This window comes from Taudactylus pleione, unplaced genomic scaffold (assembly GCF_031769625.1).
Source record: "Taudactylus pleione unplaced genomic scaffold, aTauple2 ptg000296l, whole genome shotgun sequence".
Taxonomy (NCBI): Eukaryota; Metazoa; Chordata; class Amphibia; order Anura; family Myobatrachidae; genus Taudactylus; species Taudactylus pleione.
Genome location: NW_028284698.1, coordinates 22,211,504 through 22,227,342, shown reverse-complemented (window position 1 = coordinate 22,227,342; position 15,839 = coordinate 22,211,504). Strand labels below are relative to the sequence as shown.

The 15,839-nt window shown below is 43.1% G+C and overlaps 1 protein-coding gene across 3 annotated transcripts in view; it reads right to left on the bottom strand.

The window, feature by feature from the left end:
• Positions 1 to 15,839, bottom strand: part of LOC148511753 (teneurin-1) — a 658,333-nt gene that overhangs the window by 63,489 nt on the left and 579,005 nt on the right. For all 3 annotated transcript variants that reach the window (XM_088482875.1, XM_088482876.1, XM_088482877.1), the window contains one exon: positions 9,492 to 9,858. In XM_088482875.1, the coding sequence (XP_088339001.1) occupies positions 9,492 to 9,858 (367 nt within the window). The remainder of the gene's footprint in view (positions 1 to 9,491; positions 9,859 to 15,839) is intronic.

Below are 15,839 nucleotides of genomic sequence, written 5' to 3'. Positions count from 1 at the left end.
CCCACACATTTCACAAAGACAGAAAAAAAAATAAGAATATTTTTATTGTTTGTGGAGCGCACTTTGAGGGTGTCACCACCCTTTAACAGACAGACGCACGCTTGTCGCTGCTGCTTTAAGGATGCAGGTGCGGCTACAGCCCACACATTTCACAAAGACAGAAAAAAAATAAGAATTTTTTTATTGTTTGTGGAGCGCACTTTGAGGGTTACACCACCCTTTAACAGAAAGACACATGCTTGTCGCTGCTGCTTTAAGGATGCAGGTGCGGCTACAGCCCACACAATTCACAAAGACAGAAAAAAAAAGAATATTTTTATTGTTTGTGGAGCGCACTTTGAGGGTTACACCACCCTTTAACAGACAGACGCACGCTTGTCGCTACTGCTTTAAGGATGCAGGTGCGGCTACAGCCCACACATTTCACAAAGACAGAAAAAAAAAAAAGAATTATTTTATTGTTTGTGGAGCGCACTTTGAGGGTTACACCACCCTTTAACAGACAGACGCACGCTTGTCGCTGCTGCTTTGAGGATGCAGGTGGAATCTAGACGGGATTTGGAACCGGGGACACACTACCTCCATCAATTGTCTAAATCCCACTGCACTAATGGCGGATACCGGACCCACGTCTAACACCAACATAGCAGTCAAGGCCTCAGTTATACGTTTTGCTTCAGGATGACTGCTGTCGTACTTCATCCTCATCGCTAGGGACTTTTGGAGGGTCAATTGTTTAGTAAAAGTGGTGGTGTTCCTACTTCCTCTCTGGGATGATGAACAACTCCCAGCAGCAGCAACAGCACTAGGAGGAAGTGGTTCTTGATCTTTCCCTATTTTATTTTTATCGGAGAAAGTTTGGTCCTCCATTTATGTTATATTGATATATACGTGCGGCTAAAGCGCACACAAACACAGAAAATATTTTTTTATTTTTGCTGCAGAGTAGTGCACTTTGTGGGTTACAGCACCCTTTAAGAAATGAGCCAGCCGGCTCTTTACTTATGGGACACAGGCGCACGCTTGGCGCTGCTCCTTTGTTGATGCACGTGCAGCCACAGTGCACACAATTCACAAACACAGAAAATATATATTTTTTTGGTTTGGACTGGAGTGTACTTTGGGGGTTACAGCACCCTTTAACGGTCAAGCCAGCCGGCCCTTTACTTATGACACAGGCACATGCTTGGCACTACTTTGTTGATGCACGTGCGGCTACTGCGCACACAATTCACAAACACAGAAAAAATATTTATTTTTTTTGCACTTTGGGGGGAGCACCCCTGATGGACAGAGCACCCCCTGGACAACACTACAGCACCCCTTTAGGACTGGGACACTGCACAGGACTTTGGAGTGGACACAGCCCCTATGGACAACTGACTGCACAACACAGTCCAGCCAGCCCCTATGGACTTTGAAGTAGTGGACAACAGCAGCACAGCGCAGCACAGCACAGCACAACACTACTCTGAACTACACTACACTACACTACACAGCCCAGCCAGCCCTAACTCCCACCCTCCCTCTTCACTGTCCACAGCCGAGTGAGAAAATGGCGCCGACGCGGGTACCTGATATAGGATCCAAAACCCGCGAGACCCGGAAGGCGGGATGATGACGTTTTGCCTCGATTTCAGATCCGAGTCAGGCGGGAAAAGTCGAGCCTGACTCGGATCGGCCTCGGATCGGGGGGGCTCGGGGGGGTTCGGATTTCAGAAATCCGAACCCGCTCACCCCTAATCTGGATCTTTCTTCGTGTTTTGGATCTGGATTGGTTTTGCCAAAGCCACCCTTCCGTGTTTTGGGTTCTGGGTTTTGTGTTTTGGATCTGTATTTTTTTTTAAAAAAGCATAAAAACAGCTAAAATCACAGAATTTGTGTGTTTTTCTGCTCCTATGCTATTATTAACCTCAATAACCTTAATTTCCACTCATTTTCAGTCTATTCTGAACACCTCACACCTCACAATAGTGTTTTTATATCCAAAAGGTTGCACCGAGGTAGCTGGATGACTATGCTAAGAGATACGAGTGGGCGGCACAAACACGTGGTCCATCTAGGAGTGACACTGCAGTGGCAGACAGGATGGCAGTTTGAAAAACTAGGCCCCAAACAGTACATAATTCAAAGAAAAACAAGAGGTGCAAGATGGAATTGTCCTCCCTCCCATCCTTATGTTGTATAACCAGGACATGCACACTTTAACAAAGCAAACATTTCAGCGCCAGGGTCTGCCACACGACTGTGGCTGAAATGATTGGTTCGTTTGGGCCCCCACAAAACAAGCTGGCAATTAATCTGTCCCTGCACAAACTGGCTCTACGGAGGCAAGACGTCGTCCTCATCCTCCTCATCCACCGATTCCTCACCCTCTTCAGTGTTGTGTACATCCTCATCCTCACAGAGTATTAATTCGTCCCCGCTGGAATCCACAACCACAGGTCCCTCTGTACGTTCTGGAGGCTGGTCTCCCTGGAAGAGTTGATAATTCATTTTATGAACATCATCTTCTCCATATTTTGTGGAAGCAACCTCCTACGCCTTTTGCTGACAAGGTTCCCGGCTGCACTAAACACTCTTTCGGAGTACACACTGGAGGGGGGGCAACTCAGGTAAAATAGAGCCAGTTTGTACAGGGACCTCCAAATTGCTTCTTTTTCCTGCCAATACAGGTACGGACTGTCTGACTTGCCTACTTGGATGCTGTCACCGTTGTAATCCTTTAACAGACAGATGCACGCTTGTCGCTGCTGCTTTAAGGATGCAGGTGCGGCTACAGCCCACACATTTCACAAAGACAGAAAAAAAAAGAAGAATTTTTTTATTGTTTGTGGAGCGCACTTTGAGGGTTACACCACCTTTAACAGACAGATGCACGCTTGTCGCTGCTGCTTTAAGGATGCAGGTGCGGCTACAGCCCACACATTTCACAAAGAGAAAAAAAAAGAAGAATTTTTTTATTGTTTGTGGAGTGCACTTTAAGGGTGTCACCACCCTTTAACAGACAGACGCACGCTTGTCGCTGCTGCTTTAAGGATGCAGGTGCGGCTACAGCCCACACATTTCACAAAGACAGAAAAAAAAATAATAATTTTTTTATTGTTTGTGGAGCGCACTTTGAGGGTTACACCACCTTTAACAGACAGATGCACGCTTGTCGCTGCTGCTTTAAGGATGCAGGTGCGGCTACAGCCCACACATTTCACAAAGAGAAAAAAAAAGAAGAATTTTTTTATTGTTTGTGGAGCGCACTTTGAGGGTTACACCACCCTTTAACAGACAGACGCACGCTTGTCGCTGCTGCTTTAAGGATGCAGGTGCGGCTACAGCCCACACATTTCACAAAGACAGAAAAAAAAAGAATATTTTTATTGTTTGTGGAGCGCACTTTGAGGGTTACACCACCCTTTAACAGACAGACGCACGCTTGTCGCTGCTGCTTTGAGGACAGTATCATAAGCAGTGACAGTAGACTTGTCAGAAATTGTTGGCACGTCCTTCAGTTCGGACCAGATGTCCAAACCGGCCCTTGACTTATGACACAGGCGCACGCTTGGCGCTGCTACTGTGTTGATGCACGTGCGGCTGCATCGCACACAATTCACAAAGACAGAAAAAAAAGAAGAATTTTTTTATTGTTTGTGGAGTGCACTTTGAGGTAGTGGACAACAGCAGACAGACGCACGCTTGTTGCTGCTGCTTTAAGGATGCAGGTGCGGCTACAGCCCACACATTTCACAAAGACAGAAAAAAAAAAAAAATTTTTTTTATTGTTTGTGGAGCGCACTTTGAGGGTTACACCACCCTTTAACAGACAGATGCATGCTTGTCGCTGCTGCTTTAAGGATGCAGGTGCGGCTACAGTCCACACATTTCACAAAGAGAAAAAAAAGAAGAATTTTTTTATTGTTTGTGGAGCGCACTTTGAGGGTTACACCACCCTTTAACAGACAGACGCACGCTTGTCGCTGCTGCTTTGAGGATGCAGGTGGAATCTAGACGGGATTTGGAACCGGGGACACACTACCTCCATCAATTGTCTAAATCCCACTGCACTAATGGCGGATACCGGACGCACGTCTAACACCAACATAGCAGTCAAGGCCTCAGTTATACGTTTTGCTTCAGGATGACTGCTGTCGTACTTCATCCTCATCGCTAGGGACTGTTGGAGGGTCAATTGTTTAGTAAAAGTAGTGGTGTTCCTACTTCCTCTCTGGGATGATGAACAACTCCCAGCAGCAGCAACAGCACTAGGAGGAAGTGGTTCTTGATCTTTCCCTATTTTATTTTTATCGGAGAAAGTTTGGTCCTCCATTTATGTTATATTGATATATACGTGCGGCTAAGGCGCACACAAACACAGAAAATATTTTTTTATTTTTGCTGGAGAGTAGTGCACTTTGTGGGTTACACCACCCTTTAAGAAATGAGCCAGCTGGCTCTTTACTTATGGGACACAGGCGCACGCTTGGCGCTGCTCCTTTGTTGATGCACGTGCGGCTACTGCGCACACAATTCACAATCACAGAAAATATTTTTTTATTTGGTTTGGAGTGTACTTTGGGGGTTACAGCACCCTTTAACGGTCAAGCCAGCCGGCCCTTTACTTATGACACAGGCGCACGCTTGGCACTACTTTGTTGATGCACGTGCGGCTACTGTGCACACAATTCACAAACACAGAAAATATTTTTTTATTTTGTTTGGAGTGTACTTTGGGGGTTACAGCACCCTTTAACGGTCAAGCCAGCCGGCCCTTTACTTATGACACAGGCGCACGCTTGGCACTACTTTGTTGATGCACGTGCGGCTACTGCGCACACAATTCACAAACACAGAAAAAATATATTTTTTTTTTAGCACTTGGGGGGGAGCACCCCTGACGGACAGAGCACCCCCTGGACAACACTACAGCACCCCTTTAGGACTGGGACACTGCACAGGACTTTGGAGTGGACACAGCCCCTATGGACAACTGACTGCACAACACAGTCCAGCCAGCCCCTATGGACTTTGAAGTAGTGGACACAGCCCCTATGGACAACAGCAGCACAGCACAACACAGCCAGCCCCTATGGACTTTGAAGTAGTGGACACAGCCCCTATGGACAACAGCAGCACAGCGCAGCACAGCACAGCACAACACTACTCTGCACTACACTACACTACACAGCCCAGCCAGCCCTAACTCCCACCCTCCCTCTTCACTGTCCACAGCCGAGTGAAAAAATGGCGCCGACGCGGGTACCTTATATAAGATCCAAAACCCTCGAGACCCGGAAGGCGGGATGATGAAGTTTTGCCTCGATCTCAGATCTGAGCCAGACGGGAAAAGTCGAGCCTGACTCGGATCGGCCTCGGATCGGGGGGGCTCGGGGGGGTTCGGATTTCAGAAATCCGAACCCGCTCACCCCTAATATATATATATATATATATATATATATATATATATACTGTATATATAGATATATATATATATATATATATGTATATATATATAGCATTTAACAATGCAGGTATTCAGGATTGCCTCTGAGCAGATTTCTGCTATGCATCCATTCTCAATAGAGGAATGAGCAGGGAATCTTCCTAAGTGCGGTAGCAGAAATAAAACATACAGTATGCATATTAAAGTGAAATAAGCACACATACATATATATATATATGCACATACACATAGCACTTAGCAAAGCAAGTATTCGAGATTGCCTCAAAGCAGATTCTTGCTATGCAGTCATCTCAATTTATGTTGTATATTTAGTCAGTGCCTATGGAATAAATATATATATCATGTTCATATCTTTCAAACACCACAAAACAGGACACGGAGTATTGAAATATATAATTTTGAATGAAATCAGCAATCACAATTGTTTGCTGTGTATATTGATATATATATGACAATTGGTAATCACAGTTGTTTCTGATATATATCTATATTTCACTTTAATATGCATATGTTTTATTGCTGCTACAGCACTTAGGAAGATTCCCTGCTCATTCCTCTATTGAGAATGGATGCATAGCAGAAATCTGCTCAGAGGCAATCCTGAATACCTGCATTGTTAAATGCTATATATATATATATATATATATATATATATGTATATATATATATAAAAATGGGTGGAGGAGTGGCGCCTTCAGTGTACCAGTTTTTTACAGCGGGAGTTTTTAGACCAAGTACATAAGTTCCAAATAAACAGTATGTCCTTGCAGTGTCTTCGTGTAAATCCCACGATATGAATTTCAAAAGAAACAAAACAAACATAGTGTAGTCTGAAATAATATATATATATATATATATATATATACGTTCAGTATGTGCTGACGTGCAAAAGTAGTGACATTAATAAGATAGTAACCAGGTGTTAGAAACACTCCACTCGTGTTAAGAGACCAAGCTCCAGCACCCAGAATATATAAAATAGCCTTGTACCAGCTGTTACTTGTCTCAAATCAGGGTAACAGGTATCTTTCTTTCAATCCTTCTCTAGGTCCAGGGACTTAGTCCAAATGCACAAGCAAATACAGCAAAAAAAGGAGAGCCTCCAATAGTGTAATACGTTTTTAACGAATACACTTTAATGAAGACAACATAAAAACTTGTACAATATAAAAAAGTCAAAAGGGCTTATCTGTCCAACTGTGTGGAGGTATAACAGGAGATCCTGCTACGCAGTCATCTAAACTATTGTAATTGCCGATTGCATTTAAAATTGTATATCTCAATACTAAATGTCCTGTCCTGTGGGTTTTGAAAGATATTAACATAAGATACAAATACTTATTCCATAGTTTCTGACTAAATACACAACCCAAATTGAGATGCTTGCATAGCAGGATTCTGCTTAGAGGCAATCCTGAATACCTACATTGCTATATGTATATGTATATATAAGAAACAACTGTGATTATTGACTGTTGTATATATTTCAATATATACAAAAAACAATTGTGATTGCGATTACATCCAAATTGTATATCTTAATACCTAAAAGTCCTGCCTTGTGGTTTTTGAAAGATAAACATGATATATTTTTTCCATAGGTATAGACCAAAATATATAACATAAACTGCAGTAATATTACAGTGTATCTCCTATGATTGAAGAATTGTTTGTTTGTTTGTATTGTCCAACCTGATAGGTATTTTTGGCCATTTTTTTCTCTTTTGCTTTTTAATGAATTTCAATAAAAGGTATTTTTTATAGCATGGTAATTCTATAGGAGTGTGCCCCACACTTTTTCTCGTCTCTTTGATATGCTCAATTTACTCCGAGGGTGCACCTTCTACCTTTATTACTTTAAATCGATCTTTTTTACCCACCAATATTCCTGTGCAATCAATCCTTCCCTACCTCCCCCTTCCCTTATCTATATATACAACTAAACTTACACAGATACTAATTTGGCATAAATAACTGCAGCTAGATGTCAGAGAAGCAAACAATGTACACTATCTAGGAGAGCATTTAGTTGGTATATGGAATTGTCCATTCTTTCTTGTACATATGTGTCCTCATACAATTTTGCCGCAGTGCCGGAAAACAGGCTTTCTTGGAGCTCCAGGTCTGGTGCGACTCGGCTTGAGTAGTGCGTCATTTGTGCTCGAGTATGTCACTTAGTTGCAATGAGTTGCAAAAAAACCCACTTAACGAGGCTGCACTGATTACTTTGATATATGACACTTGTACATCTCTGTATGAAATAATCTGAATCTGTATACGAAGTCCTATGATGCAGCGGTCGTGGCTTTATTCCAGGCCAAGGTCCTTGTGCTTCATTTGCAATTCTGTACATATTTAAAAGTAATTCCTGTGTGGTTAAAATTGCAGTTTATCGACTCTGGTACAGAGCGAGTGGTGTTTTACTGAGTCTATGGTGTGAATGAGATGCAAATTTAAAGTTAAAGTCGCTACACCATTCGGCGTCGCTCACTCGCACCAGACTCAAATTCTACTATACTTATAATCACAAGTGATTATGTAACTACTCACTGATTGCAAATATATAATCTACAATATATTGTCACTTTTATGGTGCATACACACGGTTAGATTTTCTGTCAGATCTGAACGATAACGATTTTAAGAATCGTTCAATCGTTCATATCTGAAAGAAAATCTGACACATGAGCCTGCAACGATGCGCGTTTCCGCTTGTCAAATAACGATATCTGATATCTGATGTGTTTGCAGTCAGATTTGGACGATTCCATTAATTTTAATACAGTCTAAAATTGTTCAATCGTTCATCTGACATATCTGACCGTGTGTATGCACCATTACTGTACATTACTTTTGTAGAGTTCAATGTTTGCATCTTTATTTTGCATATACAGTAATACACATTCTCATAATGTGAATGTCCACAAAAAAGACATGCACTTCTGTCCATATACTGACGTGCCAGTGAGCTTGAATACCATTGCAGGGGCATACATAAATTAGGCACTGCGATGGCATACGTTAGAGTAAGGTCAGACCTTGTGCAAGTGTGCGTAAGGCTGCGATTGTAGTAAATTTAGTGATGGTTTCACAGTCCATAGGCAAATGCAGGGGGGGTTCTGTCTGCCTGGAAACCCCCCTCCCCAGCCCACACCATGACCACAATAGAAATAGTAATAGAATAGTGCTGCATGTTCTTCTCAGTATCTAAAATGAAATAATTAGCACCACCTGTGGATCTTAAAACATGTATCAGCCAGTAATAAATAACCTGTGCACCAACTAGGAGATCTGGAAAACATGCACTGTTAGGGATGCACTGCTATAGAGCCCAATATGTAGATATATGTCTAGGGCAGTGCTAGGTTCTTCTGTTGCTCCTCCAGGCTCCCGGACTTGCTCCAATAGTCTAGAATGGTGCCCACATCTAAAATAAATACATTCAACTCAGGCAAGATGGCTTACTGATGCATCTAATGGCTTACTGTGATCACTGGTTCTGTATATGCTGGAATTATGACACACAATACACTACTGTATGTATGACGCTTATTAAAGCTGGTTAAATGCTAATTCTACCCTCTTCATGGACTGGCCACACTCGCTCTGATATCAAGTATTACGGATGTGTGTAAGGTAAGGTGGGCGTCCTTATGTTGTGCTGCGAGGGCATAGCGATTGCAGAGGATTAGCATATCTTCGCAGTGAGACTGCGTGTGTAATCCCTATTGCATTCGCAGTTGCTATACATACTGAATCAGGCCCACAGTTTGTTATATTGTGTGCAAAATGGGTAATTTGACTTTAGCAGTATGCTTTCATTACTCCTGGCATAAACCAAGCGCAAATGCTTCTGTTTTTTCCTAGCATAAACATTTTGCATATGCTACTGGTACAGAGCTGGATGCATCTTGGAATGCATCTGACTCTGCATATACACTGTATTACGTCTTCATTACGGATTAATTTTATGCCTGCACCATTTTATTTTTACACAGAAAGAATTTACAAAATATAATGAATTAGTAGAACTGACCTGAAAAGCAATCACAATTTGGGTCAATCTTGCAGTCACAGTCTGTGGGTGCTCCAACTAAAGTGGAGATCTCTCCATTAGAGGTGACTTGCTGTATTCTGTTAATCTTCCTTTCATCTGTTTCAGCAATATAGACAATCCCGCTGTGTGACACAGCAATGGCTCGAGCTGATTCCAGGGTGGAGTGAATGGCTACCTTGCTAACAAGGAAGTAGTCTATACCTGGAACTTGGCAATGTATGGGCCTACCAGCAATAATCCTCACTTGGTCATTGTCAGAAATCTGGAGCACAATGTTATTGTCCAAGACATATAATGAGTTATCCATAGGATTGACAGCTAGGTCAGTCGGCCATTCTAGTCGAACCTGCAAGTACAAAAGAGCAAGAATGGCTCAAATTGGCAATACAATGGCTTTTGATGCACATAGACATTTACAATGTAATAGTCTTTTTATTTACCTTACATTCATTAAAACTGCATTTTTTTCCTCAGAAAACAGAAACATAATAACACTGATGCTGGCAATTCTATAAGCTGGGTACACACTCTGCGGTCTGTGTTAAGATATATCGTTCCGACGTGGATCGGCACAATATATATCGTGCGAATCGCATAGTGCAGTGGTTCCCAAACTTTTTTGAATCACGGCGCCCTAGTGCATCAGCATTGTTTTCACGGCACCCCAAAGCAAAAAATGTGTTATTGAGAAATTAAAAGAACATATATAGTGAAGTAATACAATTAAGTAAATTGTGCTTACATGTCATCCTTAGGTTTGGTTATATAGTGGTGGACAGGTTTGTGCTTCTGTTTGTGCACATATTTACATTACATTGACCATAAAGAATTTGATTTGATGCTGGACCACCAACCTGAGGCACCCCTGCAAGTGTCCCGAGGCACCCCAAGGTGCTGCGGTGCACAGGTTGGGAACCACTGGCATAGTGTATATGCAGGTCCTTCATGCATTGTCCTATCTGTTGTGCTGCACAGCAGATGGACGACGCGATGCATGATGTCATGCTGCTAAATGCAGCATGGAACGATACATTGTGCAGTTGTACACCGCATCATGCAACATGTATGGATGGCCCGATGCATCATTCCATCGCGTCCTCCTATCTGCCAGGTACGCAATCACATAGAGGGGTATTCAATATGAAACGTAAACTTCGCTGTCGAAGTTTACGTTTCATATCGGAGCTTTTACCTGCGTTAAAGTATCGGGCACGCGCCCGCTTATCCCCGTATTCAATATGAAATTAACGAAAACGGGAGCCTGCGAAGTTGGATTTGCGTAAAGTTACGAATTTTTCCTTAAAAAAATTGTAGGACCCCCCTAAAGTTGTAAAAACATGGGGGATCACTATGGGTACCCCCGTTTTAGCCTTTAAATGAAAGTCGGGGATTTAAATAGCCGCAGCAGGTGTTTTTTCCCGAGAGAAGTGATGCAGAAGAGCACTTAGGTTATTTTTTTCATTTTTTAAAGTGGTCCCATGAAATTTGGGGTACATGAAAATGGGTACTAGGCTATTTTTAAGTCCCTAAAGTACGTTTTTAAAAATTCTGCATTTGTGCACCTGCCGCTATAAATCTATTCTAGAAAACACCTGCCGCATACTTGCAGAATAGCCCTGAACCTATTTCCCTATTGTTAAACAATTTTTTCCCATTTTTTTTATTTTCACCCCAATTTTTAAATAAATTTTTTGGGATGTCCCTATTTTTTTTTTAAACTTTTTTTGACACAGTTCTTTTTTAAATGTCATTCCCAGGGGTGCAGGCTATTTTTTTTAAGCCAGCACCCCTAAACCCCAATTCTGCACTTTTTTTCGACACCTATTCAATGGTGAAAAGTTATCCCCGTTTTTTATCAAAGACTTTTCGAACCTGCGAAAAGTCTTTGAAATTGAATACGGTGTAAAACTAAAACCTGCGATAATGACATCATAAGTGCGATATTAACGCAAAAACGGTGTTTTCGCTCCCATATTGAATACCCCTGATAGTGTGTACCTGGCTTTTCTTTTGAAATGGCTACTTTTGAAGGGGTTGTTCTTCTCTGATCAACCCCCACTTTACATAGCGTCCATGCTCCATTTACGACGTCTTTACTGTACTATAGATGGAAAGCATAGGCGTAGCTATAGTAGGTGCAGGGGGTGCGGCTGCTACAGGGCCCAGTCCACTTCTGGGTCCTGGCCCTCCCCTGCACCCAGTTCTGCCAGCCACACCCTCACCTCCTGATCCCCATGGGCAGCTTCTTCTTTCTTAGAAGTGAGTTGCTGGACTGCATGCCCATCTGCTCTCCCTGCCAGCTCCGTCTCTCATCACTAATGCTGGAATACTGGAAGGAGGCGTGGCCGTGCTGAGTCTGCTGGGAAATCCCAGGACCACTGCCACGCCTACTCCCAGCATCAGTCAGAGAGGAAAGATGGAGGTCACAGAGCCGGCTGGGAGAGTATATGTATTTGCAGCAGTACTGTGCTAAGGAAAAGCTGCCAGTGGGGATCAGGAGGTGAGTGGCAGGTGGAAGGGGCTAGTGAAAATTTTGCTATAGGGTCCCCTAGGTCTAGTTATGCCCCTGATGGAAAGTATATAATGAATGTAGCAACTGGTGTGATTGGCCTCTTCTCAGTTAGGTTTTGCATATATTACACATTATGAGGCCACTTGCTGAAAACTTCCTATTACACGCTTAGGAAATTTGTACCTGGAAGCATTATTTATATGTATAAAAAATGATCAACTGCATCAATCATCTATATGGTATTGTAACTACAATTTCCAGCATGCAGTGATGGATAAGAACTACCATGGATAGTGCTCAAAATATAGACCTCCTCTAAGTAATTTCCTAATTAAAACAATTATAGTTTTAAATATTGAACAGTCTGATTTACACTATTAGTACACACAACATGTCCATCACCCCAAATGTTTTAATATATGCACCTAGACTAATCCACATATTCTGCAATAAACAACACTGTCACCTCTCCAAGTCCATTAGAATATACAGCAAGGTCCACACCACAAGCTAATTTTGTTTTGTAAAGAACATACTTGAAGCACTGAGTTTCAGTGGTAAGAGACTGGGGGCCTAATTCAGCATTGCACGCACTGCTGAACGCAGATTCCCGATGATCTGGAATCTGAGCAGGCGCATGTGCAGAATGGGTCTACCATCCCACACGCAGACTGCCAGCAGACTGTCAGTGATTGACAGTCTGCTGGTGTTTGTGGGCGGGGAGGGGGCGGTGATGACCTCCATTTGCCGAAACGGAGGCGTGTCGCCGCCGTTGGGGGGGAGGGAAAAGGCCAGGATCTCCGTCGGCTGACGGAGTTTTCCTGGCCTCTTAATCTAATCTGCGGTGGCCGGCTGCGGGACCCCATGGGTCCCGCAGCCGGTCAATGGTCCACAGAGTATGCGATGCTGTGTTGGACAATGCAGCTCCGATACATAATGCAGCAGAAGATTTGATGCCTCCTGCTGCATTACCATAATTGCAAGGATCGCAATTGCAAAGCTGCCTGTGTGCATACATCATATATCTGTAGCCTGCATGCATACATCATATATCTATAGCCTGCGTGCATACATCATATATCTGTAGCCTGCGTGCAGTACAAGTGATTTATAAACATTTCCGCCAGTGGTCTTGTCATTGTGTGTGTAGAACCCTAGACCAAGGTATACTGCACAGATTATTTGTAAGTGTAGATAGACCTGTTCTGGTGCAAAGTTGCTGTAAATTCTGTTAAGATAGTGACAACTCTGGGCCTGATTCAGACCCACTCGCGAGCGCATAGCGCTCGCAAGCGGGTCGATGGTCCCTCACTGCGCATTGGCACGCCGGCTCCGGCATGCGCATGCGCGAGACCCGGCCAGCAACGGGTGCTCCGGGTCTCGCACCAAAACGGGGCAGCTGTTGATTTTGATTGACAGCTCGCCCCATTTTGGAGGCCGACAGGGGAGTGGCTGGCCAAACGGAGGCGTTCCCGAAGTAGTGAGCTTCCAGCTCAATTAGAGCCGGAAGCTCACTGGGGCTTGCGATGCACGAGACCCTACCACAAGGGTCTCATCGCAAGCCCGATGGTCGTGATGGTCGCGACCATCGCGACCATCACCTGGCCATTCGCAAAAGATGTGGGTGGCCACCCACAGCTTAGCGAGTGGCCAGGAGGCCGGCTCATAGAAAAAAAATGCCGCCCTGATTCAGAGCTAGCGCTCTGAAAAAGCGTCCGGCTCTGAATCAGGCCCTCAGTTGCAATACATTTATCACCTCCTGTACAGCAGTGGGTTTGGAGTGGGAAGTAATGGAACTTTGATGGTAAAGAATAGGTATATAGATAAGTGAATGTTGTCTAATGATCTCCCTGTTAATGTGCTGTGAAAATAGCAGTATAGTGTGTTTTTAAAACCACATTTTTAAAAACTGTCTGAAAAGTTTTCAGATGCCCCCCCCCCCTGCAGCGTTCCTGCACCTGTTCTGTCTGCAGGCTATATTATACCCTCACCCCACCCAGGGCTGGTGCAAGGTTTCTGGGCACATAGGCAATATTTCTCCAACCGCCCCTGCTCCCTCCAATTCATAATATGCCACGCATCAGTCTCCCCAGTTAAATAATATGCCACACAGCAGTGTCCCAAATTCATAATATATTATAGAGAATATTGCACACAACAGAGCACCAAACTCATAATGTACCTCATAACACTGCTGCAAATTCATATGCCACACAGCAGTGTCCCAAATTCATAATATATTATAGAGAATATTGCACACAACAGAGCACCAAACTCATAATGTACCTCATAACACTGCTGCAAATTCATATGCCACACAGCAGTGTCCCAAATTCATAATATATTATAGAGAATATTGCACACAACAGAGCACCAAACTCATAATGTACCTCATAGCACTGCTGCAAATTCATATGCCACACAGCTGTGCCACAAATTAATTATATGCCACTCAGCCATGAATTATGCCATTGATTATTTTTTTTTGTGGACTCAGCGGTACCCTCCAGTGGCCGGCACCCTTAGGCGGCTGCCTAAAAATGCCCAATGGTAGCACCGGCCCTGACCCACCCCTATGGAGACGCAATCTTAAAACATGGAGCTTGCTTAATTGACAGATTTCCAAAAGGTTGATGTCACTTCTTAGAAGCAGAGCATGTATACTTCTACCAGTATATGCATGTTCTCACACCTGCCCAGAAGGTAACTAACTTTATCCAGCTTCATTGCACAGTACATTTAACATAAGTAGCAGGTTGTCTTTTCACATACTTGTTGAATGTGTATGCAGTTCATAGGTGCTGTTTAAAAATACCCTTTATATCCCAAGTCTGTGAATACCTCAACCATAGACTGCATTCATGGATATTTCCTTCATCGGTTCTTACTGAATGCAGATTATTTTCATGTGACGTAAATTACTACAACTGTAGAAGTGCACCTGGTTATTATTTTACCAGCCTGGCCAGTAAAAATGGCACTTTTTGGCGCACATCCACTACCCGATTAAACAGAGTGATTGAACGATAACGACATCGTTATCATTCAATAACTTGTTAATTGGGCACAAGTCGGGCAGCATAATGTCAAAAACATTGGTCGTTTTTGACATCTATCATCGCCTGAAGATGCTGGTCAATCTGCCGATAACGACAGATTGACCATGTTTGGGGATAAGGAAGGGTGCCTACACTGAACGACTGATCGTTCAGTGTAGGCACAGCACAGACTGTGAAACGGCTGCACTATTTCAATGTCTTAATCGTGCAGTCGTTTCACAGTCTGCTAGTGGACGTGCCCCTTTAGAGCCAATGTTATTAATAGCACAGAAACATAGTATAGATTGGAAAAGATGGCTACAATAGTTGCATCTTTCATTTTTCCTTGCACATATTCTAGACAAAGTCAATTTACTTCACTATAAATACCCATCTGACCTCTACAGTTGGCTGTACATTATTAGACTAAAGTACTGCAAACAACAGGGATCTACTCATTTGACTCTGAGAGTTTGCTTAGCACAAAGAAAACAAAGGCACACCATGTGATTGGAATATATATCAGAAGGGCATCTAACATCAGACTGGTGCAGTGTCCTTGCCAGCTCTAACACCAGCTCCATTATGACTTATGCAATGTGCCCAAAATGATTTGTACAAGTTCACCATTTCTGCACAGTAACAATGTGGTTTACTCAGGATTTCTGTTTATACTATATAAGTCACAAGTCACTTGTGGTTGGTTGTCCATGTTGACAAACACTAAAGTTAGAGAAATAACTCCAGACCTGCGCCTGGGCTTTGTAGTTGATCTTG